This window comes from Pagrus major, chromosome 21, assembly GCF_040436345.1.
Source record: "Pagrus major chromosome 21, Pma_NU_1.0".
NCBI classification, from domain to species: domain Eukaryota; kingdom Metazoa; phylum Chordata; class Actinopteri; order Spariformes; family Sparidae; genus Pagrus; species Pagrus major.
In genome coordinates this window covers 20,003,322-20,020,340 of record NC_133235.1, presented here as the reverse complement: position 1 = coordinate 20,020,340, position 17,019 = coordinate 20,003,322, and the positions used below count along the sequence as shown (strand labels likewise).

Genomic DNA, 17,019 nt, shown 5'->3' with positions numbered 1-17,019 from the left:
AACAAGGAAAGACAAATGATGAATCCATATGCAAACAAGGCTCCAGACCCATTCTAACAAAAGCTGCTAATACAACAAGTTTAACAAAGCACCTGACGGACTGATACGCCAACTTCTGCAAAGTGACAGCTCTCATTTCAACGTCACTGAACCGTTAAACAGTAAACTGTGTTGATAAGTGAGTTGTCCTGATGTAGGCCCAACAGCCATTTGCAAACGTTAAAGCCAAGCTTTTCTCCATCAGAGCAATCAGGGCAGAATCTCTGGGAAAATACTTTGACTATTGTCAGAAGTTGATTAACTTGGATGATGTTGTACAGTGGCCTTGTTGTATTTTTCTTTTAATAAAAATCAAAGATTTTATGGCCTCAGTGTTGTGTCAGTTGTTCCCTACGGTATCAAAAATGGTGTTTAATATCAATATTATAGAGAAAATCAATTGGACAATTATTTTTGATAATGAGTTATGCCAAGCCCAGGATATGCATTTGTTTCATGTTTCAATTGTGAAGATTTGCTGGTTTTCTTCAAGTAACAGTAAATGTAATATGTTTTTAGTTTTTGGCAGATGGTCAGACAAAACAAGACTCAGAAACTGGTGACGGGCCTTTATCACTCTTTTGACATTTTATACAATAAAAGATTTATTGATCAATTAAGAAAACAATCTGCAGATTTTTCGGAGATTAAAATAATCAGTCTTAGGCAGTACGCCTAAAAAGCTCAGCACGTGATTTTGACCACATAATGCTGAAACTCAAGTCATTAAGCAGAAAGCTATGCGGAAATACACACCCACAAAAGGATTTAGGCACAGCCCGTCTGTAAACATTTTGAACAGTTTGACCAGTCGGATCGAGCACAATGACACATGCTTTGAAGCAATGCTTGTCGTCATGACCTTAAGAAATGAGAGCTGAGCACAACACGGCAATCAGTGCTGTGGATGCTGTTGAAGAGGAGCTCGGTCCAATAAGGTGACACATGTAGAGGGCACCACTCCACGCAATCAGCCCCTTTTCCAGTGTTAACCAAAGCCGCCTGTTGCATGACAAGGACGTTGTTGGCACAAGAACCCTAATTGTAACTACCTTCCTAATAAAGCTTCTAAATTATAGGCAAATTAGGCGCGGCTTGGTCACCCGAGGTGTCTCTCATTGCCTGTGAATATTACCCTTTTGATTTGCTGGTTGAAGGGGCTTGATTGAGGTGCTTCTTTAAGGAGCACAAAAATAATCTAACATCATGAATCAAAGGCAAAGTCTCTAACAGAACAGCAAAGGAAGCACGCTAATTAATGAACTAACAGTCATTATGAAATATGTATTATTTGATTCAAGTGCAATTACTAATGTTGACATGTGGCCTCATTAATTTAATGTATTCCAATTTGTCTTTAGCGCAAGGTTATCCTTACAAGGCTAACAAGAAACAAGAACATTACTGACCTTCAGAATGATATTTAAAATTTGCATATGCAGCAACTTTCCCTAAAGCACAGCTGTAAGGCTTAACATAAATAACATGTACCATAATTCCTCACATGATTACCAGGAAAAAGCATTCACGCGACACAACTGCAACCCCTAACCCCCACATTATACAACATTTACAGAAAGGTGGAAAACATACCAAGTTCGTCTCTGAGCAATATATATTTTTTATCTTTTTCTCATATTACTTCTCAATTGCTGCTCCGAGGCCTGCTGACTCCATAAAAAGCTATTCCACAAATCTGATTCTGTGAGTCACTAAATGATGTCCTGAGCCATTAATGGATTTACTACAGAAACATCACATTCTAACTGCATTTAAAGGATTTAATACATATCCGAGACACACATGTTAATGCACACAGTTGAGGTTGAAGATGCTCAGACCGTCCACCGAGCGAAGAAAATGCAAGCACACATGGACTACACTGTTCACGGTGTTCTCCAACAGAGAGGCCTGCAGCCGGCCTGTCAGCATGAGCTTTCCAATTTCCACTTACTACAAGGTCACTGGCGCTGAGGTCTTTGAACCATGTTTTTATTTGACTGAAAATGACTTGAACTCACGGGTAAAAGGCAGAGTCTGTAGCAAAAAGGCAAACAGTGTGCACGGATGAGAGCAGAGTCGATATCATACGCCCATTTAGCTCACTGACAACATAACAAAGTAACACACTTTAAGCGGATCCGCTTTGCTCATCAGCCAGTGAAAAGGAGCAAGAAAACACAAAACCATCTAATGGATTGAATTTAATTTTAATTTTTATACATTTTACCTTGGATGAAGCTGATGATCTGCACTGTTGCTATTGATAAGGAGTGGGTTCAAATCTAGAAAATATGGCGTTCATTCATGCTTTAAAAGCAGTGGTGAACTGAACAGAACTGATCAAGGGCACATTAAAGGATCATGCAGCAGCAGGGTTTTAGAGATTTTCCTCAACTGCATAATCGGTAGCCATCCTTTCAAATTAACACAGCATCTGCCTTTTTATATTCTTTTGAAACCAAACTGCTTTACCCTGCGGATAAAAGTAAGGGTAATGCAACTTCTTTAAAGGAGAACTCTAACAAATTAACATTGTCAGACTCACAGATGGGGGAAAAAAAGGATAAAAGTCATGAAACAGAATAGACGTCGTCTTCCTTGTCAGAACCTGCCACATACATTACCCACAATTAGCGCTACAATGATTAGGGGATAAAAAATGAGTTAAAGGAAAGTAAATTAATGGCCAACATCATTTTTCAAGCAAACATGCCAAGCATTTGCTGGTTCCAGCTTCTTAAATGTGAGGATTTGCTGCTTTTCTTTGTAAGTAAATGAAGAGTCTTTGGGTTTTGGACTGTTGGTTGGACAAAAGAAGCAATTTGAAGACATTGTCTTGTTCGCTGGAAAATTGTGATGGGCATTTTTCACACTTCTTTAAAATTTGATTATGAGTTTAAATGATCTGCAGTTTAATCAAAATTAAAAATAATCAATCCTGCGTCAAACCCCCAGGAAGAGCACGAGGCTTTAAAGGCAATTTTACATAGTGGCCAAAGCGTGCAACTGCAACATCACGTGATGCACTGGGGCCCAAAAATACTTTTTTCCTTAAGCTTACACTGTCAAAAAAGTGCCTATAAACCGATGGATATATTTTTTCAGTGTCACAACGCCCACAAAATGACTCAGTATCATAATTTGTTCCATTCCGTCCAATGACATTTGGAAAGTCTAGAAGAGCCGCAAGATTAAATCATTTTTATCCCATTCAAGTTAACAGGGCGCTAAACCGGCTGTATCTAGCGTGCACGCTCTATTGCCACAAATTGCAGAAGATGTGGGTAATTTTACACCTGGGAAGCAGAATCTGTTTTGGCGTCATGCACCACTGAAGGCTATGAAAGCTTTCACAGGAATGAACAGAGCCCCACCTTGGATGCTGTATCCAGTCCTCATGATATGTCCATGATGCTGAGGCGTTATTCTAGTAGCAGCTAATGTAGCCTCGAGATTCAAGTCTCAAGCAAAGATGAGGAGTGAGCAAGAGAGGTCTTGTAAACTTACTACTTCCTTTGTCCACAGACCCCAGATGTTCTTTGTTTTTTTGAAACTCAGTCTCGGCGTCAACCAACACTGACACAAGTGACATCACTTGAAGCCACATTCACTATTTTTGTTTTTGTGGCCATGACTTAAGAGATGGAAGGACACTTTGTACAAGTCAAATTTGGATATGGAATTATTAATTTTGTGGCAATAAAAAGTCTTCTAAACTAATGTCCAGCATTTATTACAGCACATCTTGAACGTAGACTCGTGATTGGCTTTTATAGTTTTTTACTGAAGCCCTTATGATGCAAATTAGCCTTGAAAACAGCCTTGTCAATAATAACGCATCAAATAAACTTATTCCACACAGAGGTCTGCTTCTTCCAAGAAATACCATGCCACATTACATCACCAATAAAAGTAATTGCGGAAATAAGCCACAAACTCTGATGGACGTTCCAGCTTGAGAGTCACATGGTAAGTTTGATAAATTAATGAAACTGAAGACTGAAACACTACTTTATACCAAGCTCAAATATAATCAACCAAAATTGTGTGTTTTTAATTAGTTAATAAGCCTATTCAGTCAGTTGTTCATTCATTAATTTCATACTATCCAATGAACATTCAAAGCCAGAGGGTCAGCTGGACCCTGTCCCAACACACGTCACCATGCAACACACTGAACTTTGACAGATGAGCAACATTCGCCAATGTTGGAGGAAGAACTTGTGCAAAAAACGGCAATAACATTTGGAATTAGTCATCAATTTGACCTTCAATACACAATTAACATTACACTTGTAAATGTCAGTCGCAAACATTATGAAATCCCTCCACAGCTATGCAACAATATTCATATGGAGCCGTTTCACTTCAAGTCTGTACTCTCATTGGGTCACATGCTAAATGCAAGGGAGCTTTAGAAGGAAAGTCCAGCCAAACATAGCACTGTTATCTGAATTTAAGTTGGCTGAGATTCCCCTTTTATTGCAGTGTGAGGATATGTTACTTATTTCTGGAAAATCTGGAGCTGTGAGCTGCATACTTACAAACCCGTAAGACCCTGAGTTTTGCAATGAATCTAATAAAGGTCCTTTTAAGAAATCTCAGCCATAAGCCATGTGCCAGGGGAGCACTCCTGCCCAAGACTTGAGCTGCTTCCAAATCACGTAAACAACTGCATCAGAGGTGTGAAATCCTACTCTTCCTGCTCCTCATAATCTGGGGAATTGACTCAGAACTGTCTACAAACTCAATTTTTGTTGCATTTAGAGTGGCAGAGTGAGTCTGGGAGCTCCTGTATATCTGAAACTCAATCCCTTCACCAACAGTGGGGGTAGGGCGGAGCAGAACCGTCGGCCGGTCAATGGCAAAGGCATCTACATAGCTGAGAATTTTCACATGTCAACTCCACTGAGGTACTCTGGATTCCAAGCATATTGCCCGCGAGGAAGTCTGCACCACAATATTGATACAGCAGGTAACTGATGAAAAAGGAGCACAAACTCATCAGAGCGCTGGCGATCAATCAGTGTGACTTTTTGAGTTACAATGCACTGCTATTCTACTGTCCGACAATGTCACGAGTGAAAACCATATTTATACTGGAAATTCTCAACAGTGAGGGAAAAGAAGACAGAAACCAGACGATCTTATCAAAAACTGACAGAGGAGAGGTGGCTTATCACTCTGAAAAGTGTCACATGGACGTGGCTTTAACTTCTCTGAGATAACCATCACCACCTACAGCAAGTCTTGGGGGTATTCAGCTACCTGTCTGTAGGAAAAAAACTCATTTGATGACCTCAAAGAGGAAAAGAAATACACCATATTCATGTGCTATTTTCCTCTGATGTCACGCAGACGTTCCGGGTTTCATGTCGTACAAAGGATGGAAATCTGGCAAATTGTTATATATTTAACACTTGTGAGTTGATCAGTAACTGAAAAGATGATGGATAGTAAAAATCAGGAGGGACTTGGGGCCACATTTCAAGGTAAAACAGCATATTTAATAACCCATTACCTTCCATTAGTTAACAGCTAATGTTAGCAATCTGCAGCTTTATATACATTACCCGAAATGATGTAAATGTGTGTTGATATTTCAGCGTTAAATCACTCTTTTCCTATTATATCGTGAAACACTATCAAACAGTAGTCTTAGTAAGCTAGGAAATGGTTGAATGCTAACATTAGCTGTTGTCTAACGGAAGCTAATGGACTATCAAATATGTTGTTTTACCTTGAAATATGGCCCCACGTCTCTCTGGATTTTAACTCGTCATTGTTATTTTAGTGGAAATATAACAATTTGTCAGATTTCCTACGTTTGTACGACACAGCTGTACATTCAGGCCTCCCACCCAGAGCGACATGTCAAAGGAAAATGGCCGCCGTGTGAATATGGTCTATCGTGACTAGGTGCGTGAGTGAAACTGTCAGTAGCATCTTTTACATCATTAATACTCCACTGATCTCCGTCAATCTGTTCCTCATTAGCTTTTGTGGATGCATCAATCACAGGAACGCCCGGCACAAACAAGCAAATTAAAGGCTCCATTACAGTAAGTTGTCAAGGTTAAAAAATAAAGGCATAAAAAGGCTGACTCTGCCACCGACTCCGTTTTAATGAATGCTGAAGTTCATGGGGCAGAGGCACATCATTAAAGTATCTGTTCAAGGTGTGACTTTTTCAGCGAGGTGTAAAAGTGGCATTGAGTTACACATACTCTCGCATTCTTCAAGTGGAAAAGTTAAGGGAGAAAAAAAAGAGGCAGAGGTCACGGTGAGTCAAGAAAACAAGCCCTTTCCTGAGTCAAACACAGCCATGGTATAACCTTACCATGCTACTGAAACTGAAGACTCTCCTATTAACACACACGTTATGAGTCTGACTCACAGGCCCTCTAAAAACGGAGCAATGTGTCAGTCAGGGAAAAAAAAAAACAAGATAGCGAAGAAAGAGTTCAAGAAATTAGATTTTCCTGCAGTTATCTCAGGAATCCTCTCAGCTACTGTAAAGCCCTGCAGTAACACACAGAGCATAATGATATGCGTGTGAAGGGTATTTTCCCACTACAAGTTGCCTCTGTGAGCCGAATCCCAAGCTGATCCCAGGGAAAATTCAGGCAAACATGTTAACCGGCCGGTGACGACAGCGAGTTACTCACAATCTACAAACATGTACGGCAGCGACGGACACACAGTTTACACCTCCATGCTCTGCTTAAATCCACATGTGATGCTGTATACCAAGATTACAAAACAGGATGTCTCCAATCTGCCATCTGGATGGAGAAATCTTACCAAAGTGGGTATAAATACCATCTGTGCACTGCAATACTCACATCCTTCAGCCTTATATACTCCTGCTGATTTCCATTTCCTCACAGTCCATCAAGCACAATTGCATGATACTCTCAAAGTTAAAGGGTAAACATGTTATTTTTGGTGCGACTCGAGGATTTGACATTCACAGATCTGCACGCTTCCTGTGGTTTAAAACTCTATCCAAAATGACACCTCCAATACAACTTTAAAAGCTTTCCTGGCCTACTGTCACCCCTTATAATTGTTAAATCACGTCTAGCCATGGATATTGCTCTGCACAGTGAAGCTTCTGGGTTATTTTCCACTCTGAGTTTGACAATAGAGTGAAATACAAAAAAGAAAACAGGTCACTCCAATTACGATGTTTACTGCGGCCTGCAAGACATATTGCAAAGACTGTCCGCATTTTAATTGAGGGTTGTGATGTGAAGTGTTTTGCTGCTGCTATTCCCAGCACCGAAACTTCTTTATTGCAATTTGTTATGCACCAACAATAAAAACATAATCATTGAATTGCCACTACCTGATTTAACAGTGTGTTGTAGTCATTTTTACACAGTAAAAAAACATAAAGGATTGTCGGCCTGCGGGAGGACACCATACAGTAGTCTTATCCAGTTCAAAAGTGCAATGATGTAACCCACTAATGCCAGTCTATACTGGAATTAGCAGGAGCAACTGGCATGCTGTCGACTGTACTGTAGCATGAGAGAGGTAATGAGACAGCATCCAAAAGTACTGTTCAGACTATAACCAGGCGTTTATGACTAACTTAAAGGGATAGTTTCACCTTTTTTAAGTTAAAATGAAGGGCTAAAAACACATTTCAGTGGGAACACAATGCTACTAAGTCTGTATACACAAAGATATGCACTCACAATCTCAGTAGTATAAAGCTAATATGTGTCACAACCCGTGTCGGGGTCGTTACTCAAAAAATAAATAAAAATACACATTTACACAATACTTGTTACTTCCTACTTATTTTTTTTTTTTAAAAAAGGTTATACATTACTTTTTATGCACAGTAGAAAGTAATGACTTACACTACTTGTTACAATACTGCTGTGTTACTCTGCAACTTCATCTTGGTATTCATCTTAACTTATTGTTTTTTTTAAGCTTTTATTTTACTATTTGTGTTCTTTTGTTTTAACATGTTCAAAATAAAACATATTGCTCAGTCAATAAAAAAAATCTCTTGATCATGTAATACAATTAAGTCAACAGAAAAGTGATGGTGGTGGTGAAAAACAAGCCCAAACAGCACCTGACTTAAAAATGTTGTGTGCAGGAACATCATCCATATAATAATAAAGCTAAATCAGTATATAAAAACAATACGAGAGATGTTGGCCTCCCTTACGCCGCCTAGTACAAATATTAAGGGCTTCAACATAATATATCAAAAGGAAAAAAATTGACTGACCTTCCTAACAGTTGATGACGATGATGAACTGAGGAAAAACATGTTTAAATGACATGTGATTACAGGGCCTAACACACTCAAACACTTACAAACTGTAATGGGTTAATTCTAAGTGCGTTATCGTAGGCAACTGGACTTGCTTCCGTTTCTTGAAGATGTCTCACCTCTCACCTCAGTTCTTCTTCATTCTTCTTCTTGTTTGAGTGTGTTAGGCCCTGTAATCACATGTCATTTAAACATGTTTTTCCTCAGTTCATCATCGTCATCAACTGTTAGGAAGGTCAGTCAATTTTTTTCCTTTTGATATTACCAAGTATTACCATGGCCAGGATGACTGAGATCCTTCACCAACATGTAATTGGTTTGATAAATTGAGGAACCATGAGGCGTTACTGACAAATGCAATGTGACTACAGCAACATACTACTTTGTAACACTGGTCACAATATGGCAAAATACATTTTTTAAATACACAAACTGATGATTTTAGTGTCAGACTGACAAAGACAACAGAACATCACAGAATGATAATATGAAAAAAGATCATATCATCACGATACTGTGTGATTCAGCTGAAAGTCAGTAACCAATAATATTGACTCTTTGCCAGGCCCTATTACATCATATTACATTACTATACATCTACTGGCTAAAATGTGTAATTCCATAATTGCATCTGCTGCATGAAACTGAACTAAAAGCGGCGAGCATGCTGAGAAAAGTGAGCAAACTGGTTGAAGCGCTGTTTCCTGAAATACTCTCAGACAAAGTGGTAATTTCACTGCACACACAGGGGAATCGAACACACCTTTTGCACACTTGAAAACGGGGTGAAACCTGGAGAGAAACAATAGATGATCATTGCTGTTACTTTCTGCACAACAGCAGCCCTGTCATTTTTTACGACGGAGAGAGGAATCTGAAATGGATCCGACCTGAAAGCTTCTGCTGTATTTGTGGCGGAGATGGAGAAGCATCACAGATGAAAAGACTTTACCGCATCTTCAGTTTAATTTACTTTGATTAGAAAGCACAGTTTATTCAATTTAATAAACCTAAACCAAAGTAATAACTATGAGACAATTTGAAGCAGTAGTTAGGAATGAAGCACACACAATAAACACTTTTAAAATCCTCCAGACAACCAGATGCTATTATCCACAGTCCTCAAAGACAGTAGCAGCTCCCTATTGGATTAAACCATTAACACAAAGCCTAATTAAAGCCGTAATGAAAAGTGTCTCATCACTTAGCATCGATGTCAAATTAGTCAACATAAATACATGTCGCCGCTACCACTAGAAGCAAGAATTTCTGTAGGAATAATAAAGCAAAGCTGATCCCAAATGTATAAGAACTATACAAAATCATACCTGAAAGTCACTTTTATATACTTGATCCCCTCTGGACATATATAACCTATATAACCTTTCCAAAAAATGGCACTAATAGCCTTAAAACCCATTCATCCTGGCATTGCTCTCCAAACAATGCTGAAATTAATGCTCACATGCCTGCATATCAATGAGGATAGCTCAGTGGATTCATGACCAGATGACCAGTGTTCCCTCGGCCTGGTCTGTAACTTTCCCCCATGCATTTGCTCAAGCGAGGTAACAGTAAGCAATCCACAGATCCACATAACTAAAGCTGAGCTAACTGGATAAAATAAGGAAATAAACTTTGTTAAGACTGGGAGCGTCCATCCAGTTATTTCATTAGAGGGCTCTGATTGTTAAATCAACAGGCAATTTCCTGTCATAAGTGACCTGTCAATACTGTAAAAGCCTTTGGTCAAGAAGATCGGTCAAGCCTAGGATGAAGGCACAAGCTTTGTGCTAATTGATTGCTTTTAAAGGCGCCTTTTTTTAAGTAACACAAAAATAGCAGATAGCTAAGTTTGAGTTGAGACGCTTTAAAAGTCAAGCAGCAAATCTTTGTAACTCTCGACACCAAAATCGCACTTAATCATGGCTGACACACCTCCCACTGCTTCTCTTCTCCCACTCGGGAGCAGTAAAGGTCACGCTACAAAGTCTGGCCATGCATCACACACACACACACACACACACACACACACACACACACACACGCACACACACCCCCCAAAAATAATCATTCCAAAAACTAACTGAGCCCTTCATGAACAGAAAACACCACACACTGATGGTACCTGTGTAATGATATCTGGCAGTGGGTTTTCCCTTGAATGGAAGGAATAAGAAAGGACAGCCAGTTGACAGATATGCACACTGAGATGAGCAAATTGCTCGTGGCACGGCTTTGTTGTCCCTGTTTGTCTCCACGGGGACTGATAAGAGAGGGAATCAAGATCAAGGCCCCGTCCAAACTGTTTGCACTCCCAGAGTAAATATGGCTTGAAATGTTGGTTACATTTGGTCCGTGCCACTCAGGTGTTCTTTTACATAGATTTTGGATTAATTTACTTCAAACACACACTAGAGCCATGATTTCACAGGAGGAGAAAAATACAAAGAAGACAGAGAAATCTTATCTATACAAATGGCTCATTTTCATCAGTCAGAGGTGACATCTCTTACATATAAGGGGGCCATTAAAAGATCAGCTTGACTTTCTTGTCATCTGTAATTTTCGTTAAGAGGTGCCTTTTGCTTTTTAAATGGAAATGAACCAGTGCTGCACATTAAATCTGAAAACAACTCCGCCTTCATTTTTGTGCTTCAAAGATAATAAGACACTGCAGTTGGGGTGGTGCGCAAAGAGGACAACATTAATATTGCAATAATTATTACAGCACTATTACTGTTCACAATTTTGAACTGAAGTATTCAAAATAAAAGCACAAAAAGAATCACTAAATCTTGTCGCTATACAGTAATATGTAAATATAGAGCGAAGATAACTAATAATATTTAATATAATAAACTCAGCTGCGTCCACTGCATCATCTCTCATTAGGGAATTAATAACTCTCTGCACAAAGCTGCAGAGTGAGTCTAAGTAGAAGAGGAAATTAAACAGACTGAAGTATCTGCAGTTTTGCCCAAATTATTCAGCAAAAATCTAATTTGTGGAATAATTTCACTAGACGGTCTGCTCCACACTCCTTCTGACACACACACACCCGCACAAACTGGAAAAAGAAATGCTCATACGTCACACTGGGGATTTGTTAAAAGGGCATGCAAAAATGAAATTTCAATATCAAAGCCTATTTCACAAATGCACCAGCAGTACACATGAATTAGTGAGAAGTAATCTGCTGCCCCTAATTACCACAGACAGATTGAGATGAGATTATCCTGCACTCTAATCTGTGTCATGAAGTTCCACTGAGGGTAATTTGCCAGAGAGGGATATAGCCACTCTGAAAGAGCGTGTGTTTAGGACAATAAAGACTTTTTAATAATACACTGAGGGCAAAGGGGAAGCTGTTATTCAGTAGTGTATTTAGGCTGTGGCAGTGCGGCCTACAAGGGCTGCAGAAAGAACACGCAGTCCCCTGAAAGAGAATCAGTGCAACCCGTCACGTAATGGCTAATCAAGTAAGATCAGACCACTAACTTAATATTTCACATTATCTCTCAGAACACACCGTTATGATAGGCCTTGCACGCAAAATAAATCTGTTATTTTTCTTTTCATTCGTCGGTGTAGACAATCACAGCAGGACCAGCATGCTAAATTGCGAATCCTACTATGGCGAATGCATGGTGGACGGGTCATGGGACGGGTCGTTCGCGGGCACACTACTAGCGGGACTAGATGCTGGAATTGTGTGTGTTTGTGTAACGTTTTTGTGTAAATGTTTTTCTTGTTTCACTCAGTTTGGTCTTGTGCACCAGTTTAAAACCCACAGTAATGATATGCCTCACAGACCGGTTGTATATTGCGAGATAATGTGTTTTTTTGTCAGTGTGGACAGTCACTCATAGTGACTCTTAGACGTCATGCTAATTGCATAGCAACAAAGCAACTTCTCTTCCGCTTGATTGCAATTGGCAAACTTTTAGGTGCATTAAATGATGAATGGACTGTAATTATATGGCGCTATTTTTAGTCTTAGCGACCTCTCAAAGCACTTTGCAACACAAGTCAGCATTCACAGACACATTCACACATTACTGGCAGAGGCTTCCATCTAAGGCAGCGCATTGGAGGAGCGATTACCATTCATACGCACTCACACAATGATGGAAGAGCCACGAGAGCATTTTGTCGAACACTTGTAGGCTGCAGAGACCAGCGATCGAAACGGTGACTCTTCGATTTGTAGATGACCACGGCGACAGTTGTCTCCATTATCGCCACCTTTCGGACGGGGGGTCAGGGTTAGGGTCACGTCACGCAACCCTGCCATTAATTACCTGTTCGTCTGAATGAGAGCCTCGTTGGTGGGCACCAGAAATAGTAGCTGGTTCACCTTTCTGTTACATTGATGTCGCTTCATTAAAAAACAGCATCCATTACTGATGCTAACAATGCCAGTTAACTGTTGCGTCTAAGTTGTAGTTACGTATTTGCTATATAACTGCATTTACCCACTGAACATGTCATTTTGACTGTTTTCTGAGTGTTTTCTTACTTTCAGACTAGTCTAAGTTAAAGTTTTGAGTCAGGGAAGTTAGTAACATCCCGACTATAAGAGCATTAAATGAGTTGTTTTCGACTGAGCACAATAAACATACATTCTTAAATCTTTTATTTATGGGCATTTAACAGTCATTTCTGTCTAGTTTTACTTTGACAAATATGTGTGGAGTTGATGGTAAAATGTGTTCGGAATCTAGAAATTTCTGCCACATTGAGGAACCAAGACAAATACAAGTTCTGGGCTGAAGTCGTCAACAACAGATATTTTCCACATCCAGTCAAAACTGCCTTTTACACGACAATACTGAACAGTAGCTGAAACAACACTTGGCTATGACAGGCGGATACAGATACAGCTGTGGTCCTAGACACATGCAAGTCATCACGGAGGAAAACACAGTCATGAGTTAGAAATTAAATGCTCACTGAGGTCCCTGGAAGCAGTGCTTCCGCTTAATAAATGTAATAACGGAGTAAGTGAGGCAGCCAGTCACACTGAACAAAGGCTCTGTGAGGTCGCGCTTTGTCTGCTAGCTGTCACCGCAGCATGCCTGCTGAGGTGTAAAACACAATGGAGAGATTCCTTGTCAGTTTTTGTGGCAGCCAATTTCCTTCAGATAAAAAGTATCGGATAACACCAATGGACGGAACCAGTTACTGGTGAATATACCTGGATATATATATATACTGTATATAAGCTGAGCCTGTGGAAAGAGGCACAGCCCTGTAGTTTGACAACTGTACGCCTCAATTTAAGAAGTTTTGTATTCTTTCTTCAAACAGAGACGCAGACTTTCCACTCGTAACTTTCAGTGAAATCGGCGTACCGTTCGGTCACGCTTTGGAAACAAATTACCTTTTTGCGGAGAGGAAGACTAAGCAAACACCGAACTTAAAAAACGGGTAAACATCAGTCACAGAGCCTTTTGACGACTGAATGTTGAATCAGCTATAAATACACAGCCATGTTATAATTGTTTTCCTCTGCCATCTAAACCAATGAGCCTTTAGCTTCACTGCGGCACAGTGATGGACCACATCACTGGGAAAATGCACTGTACCTCAGAGCCTGGGCGAACTGCCTGTTGAATGCACAACAGCCTCAGCCAAAACACACAGAACCAACTTGGTGCGCCTGCACAGCGTGTGTGTGTGTGTGTGTGTGTGTGTGTGTGTGTGTGTGTGTGTGTGTGTGTGTAGCAGGCCTTCTGAATACAGCTATAGCAATATTTGAGAGCGCAATTATAAATCACAATGTCGGGCAAAAAAGTAAATCATTACAGCTGTGAAACTGAGAGGTGAAATTGTTCAGCTGCTGCGGGAGTTATGAATGAAATATTTACTCCCACTCTGTGTGCAGGAATTGCTTCAGCTCAGGCAGGTGAGAGCTTTGCAGAGCTATGAAACAATCTGTTGTAAACACCCTGCCCTGCCTATTACATGAACTAGGTTACCAGGAGCTGCTTTGTACAAAAGCTGTGTTGTAGTGACCGTGAGATGCATTTAGTGGAACGAGGGGCTTAATCGCTGATCACAGCAGCTTAGTTTTTAGCAGCTCTGTCCACCAGTTCACTTCAGCTGAAACTGTCGTTATGTGTGCCGATACAGAAAACAGTATATTTGCAATTCAGCCAGTGTTTACGGGCAAAGCAATCCCTGAAGGAGCGTGTGAGAAGCAGCACAGAGCCAATTAAAGGCAGTGAGGTGATGAATACAAAGCATTTGACCTCGACCCCGGTTCTTTTTTTTGCCTTTTATCCTGGAGGAGGTCTTCCACCAATAAACAACATTACCTTGATTGTGATTTTGCAAGACATGCAATAAGCACTTTTATCAGAAATCAAAAGCTGAGAGTAGAGCTGCAACGATTAATCAATTAGTCGTCGATAGGCCTGCAGGATATTGGAAAAAACTGACATTGTGATGGAAATTTCCTCCAAATAACCTGAAAAGCTCTGTTTGAAAAACAAAAGAGGAGGAGGATGATCTTGTGTTGGGTGCATTTTGTCAAACAACCAAAGCAGGCCACGCTTTGGTTGATAAATTGATCAAGAATGATCAAGGTTCACATCCATGTATCCAACATCCATTAAATCGGACTAAATCATTCATTGTTAGACAGATTTCTCTTGTAAATGACTCATGGAAATGCAAGGGAACGTTGCACGTCCTGCGATGTTACTACTGCACATGCGCACACTGGGATGTCGATGCTGAATCGATATATTTGTGCAGCCCTGGTTGTCGATCCTAGATTAATCGCAAACTGTTTTGACAAGGAAAAAATCTGAGAAATGTTTGAGAAATGTTTTGAGAAATGTTTTGAGAAAAAAAGGAATTCTCAGATTCCTTAAATGTGAGTATTTTCTAGTTTCTTTACTCCTGTGTGACAGTAAACTGATCAGCTTTGGTTGTGGACAAACACAAGACATTTGAGGACTTCATCGTGGGCTTTGGGAAACACTGATCTCACCATTTTCTGACATTTTAATGACCAAACAACGAATCGATTAATCGTGGAATCAATCAAGCCGAGAGTAAATTTAGCCGGTGTGTTCGAGCTTGAACAGTTTGTCTGGTTAAAAGGTCAGGTGTCGGTGCATTTTCCCCAACATTTCCAAAAAAGGAAACCCCATGTGAGCAGCTGCAATAATAGCTGCTCCTCTACCTGCACTCTCACATGCTGTCCCCTGATCTGTGCACAGAGGAGGCACCGCTGCAACACCAACATTACACAAGACAGTAGCGTGCAAATACAGAGAGTGACTTACCAGACACAAACTGCTGAGTAGTGAGATGAGCAGAAAGTCCAGATTGTGGAGCAGCAGAGCGGATCCCATCCCTGACCTGAGGCAGCTCTACCTCCAAGAGTCCTTGCGGGGCTCGAACAGACGCTGATGATGCTCGGATGAAATTACTGAAGCTACTTAACTCTCTTCAAAGTGGAGCTTGCTGTGTCTTTTCACTCCATCTGGCCTCTCGATGCTGATGGAGGCTTGTGAAATCATAACTCTGTAATCGCCTCGCTCTGCCCTCGATTTAATTTCCTATAATCTGCTATATACCCAGGCTCAGCCCGCTCTCTTTATTTCCCCGCATCTGTCTTTTTTCCCCTCTTCTGAAATTACATCCACATGTCAGAACTATTTATGTCGCTCTCGCTCTGCGGTGGGAAGTTCAAATGATTCTTTGTAGGGGGAAGAAACCAACGCTGTATTTTTAGGTCTTTTAAATTTCCCCTCAGACTAACTTAAACACTTCAGTATGGAGCTGTGCGCCTTCTGGCTTGTTCCAGTCCTCTCTTTCCAAATGTTAGATCAGTGTTGGACCAAAAAAAAATTAAAAAAAATAATAAGCCACGAAATGTATCACTCCATCACCAGTCGCTGTTTGGATTTCACAATTTAATCCCCTCTGACTCATGTCACCATCAACGCGGCCATCTACTCTCGTGAAGCGGTGGAGGCAGCGGATATTCAAAAATCAAGAAATCAACTTTTCATAGATTTGTTTTGCTTGAATCAAACTCGACCAAGTTCACAGCCGCGCCTCGCTTCCCTCGCGTACGCCTGCGCTTTTACGCATCATGAAAACATAACGTGGAAATGTGGCGTTCGGGTGAAATCCAGAAAAACCGCTGTGTGGAAATCTAGCGCGGCGCCTCTAACCCAGCAACTGAATGTATGAAAGTCCCAAACCAGCTCTGTTTACCGATGCTCAGAGGGAACACGGAGACGCCAACTTGACTTCGAGAATCTCTACTTACTATCAAGAGAGAGCCCGAATTCACCCTGACGGACGCACAGCTCGCAAACGCCTGAGTGTTTCTGCGCAGAGTTGAAGTTTGTCCCGTTGGGAAGCGTCTCCAGATGTGGCAGGCGGCAGGTCGTGTTCAGTAGTGAGTATGTGGATGGAAAAGGGGGGGCGGAAAGGAGGCAGGTAGGGTGGAGCGTAACGGCCTCTCATTGGTGCGCACTCTCTTACGTTGGAATAAACCACGACTCCGAAATGACATATTTTCTCACCCCTCAAACAAACTCTACATTCAACAGATCGCAGGGCCTTTGCCAAACCGCTTTTTCCCCCTGCAGTCTCTCAAAAGTTGCATCTAGTTGGGTTGGATTACCGAGACATAATGCGGGAGA

General features: G+C 40.8%; 1 protein-coding gene across 1 annotated transcript in view; it reads right to left on the bottom strand.

The window, feature by feature from the left end:
- The window catches only part of pth1r (parathyroid hormone 1 receptor), a 53,527-nt gene extending 36,805 nt beyond the window's left edge, over positions 1-16,722 (bottom strand). The window contains exon 1 of the mRNA XM_073490686.1: positions 15,646-16,722. Coding sequence (XP_073346787.1) covers positions 15,646-15,714 — 69 coding nt within the window. The 5' untranslated portion in view covers positions 15,715-16,722. The remainder of the gene's footprint in view (positions 1-15,645) is intronic.
- Positions 16,723-17,019: the final 297 nt, after the last annotated feature.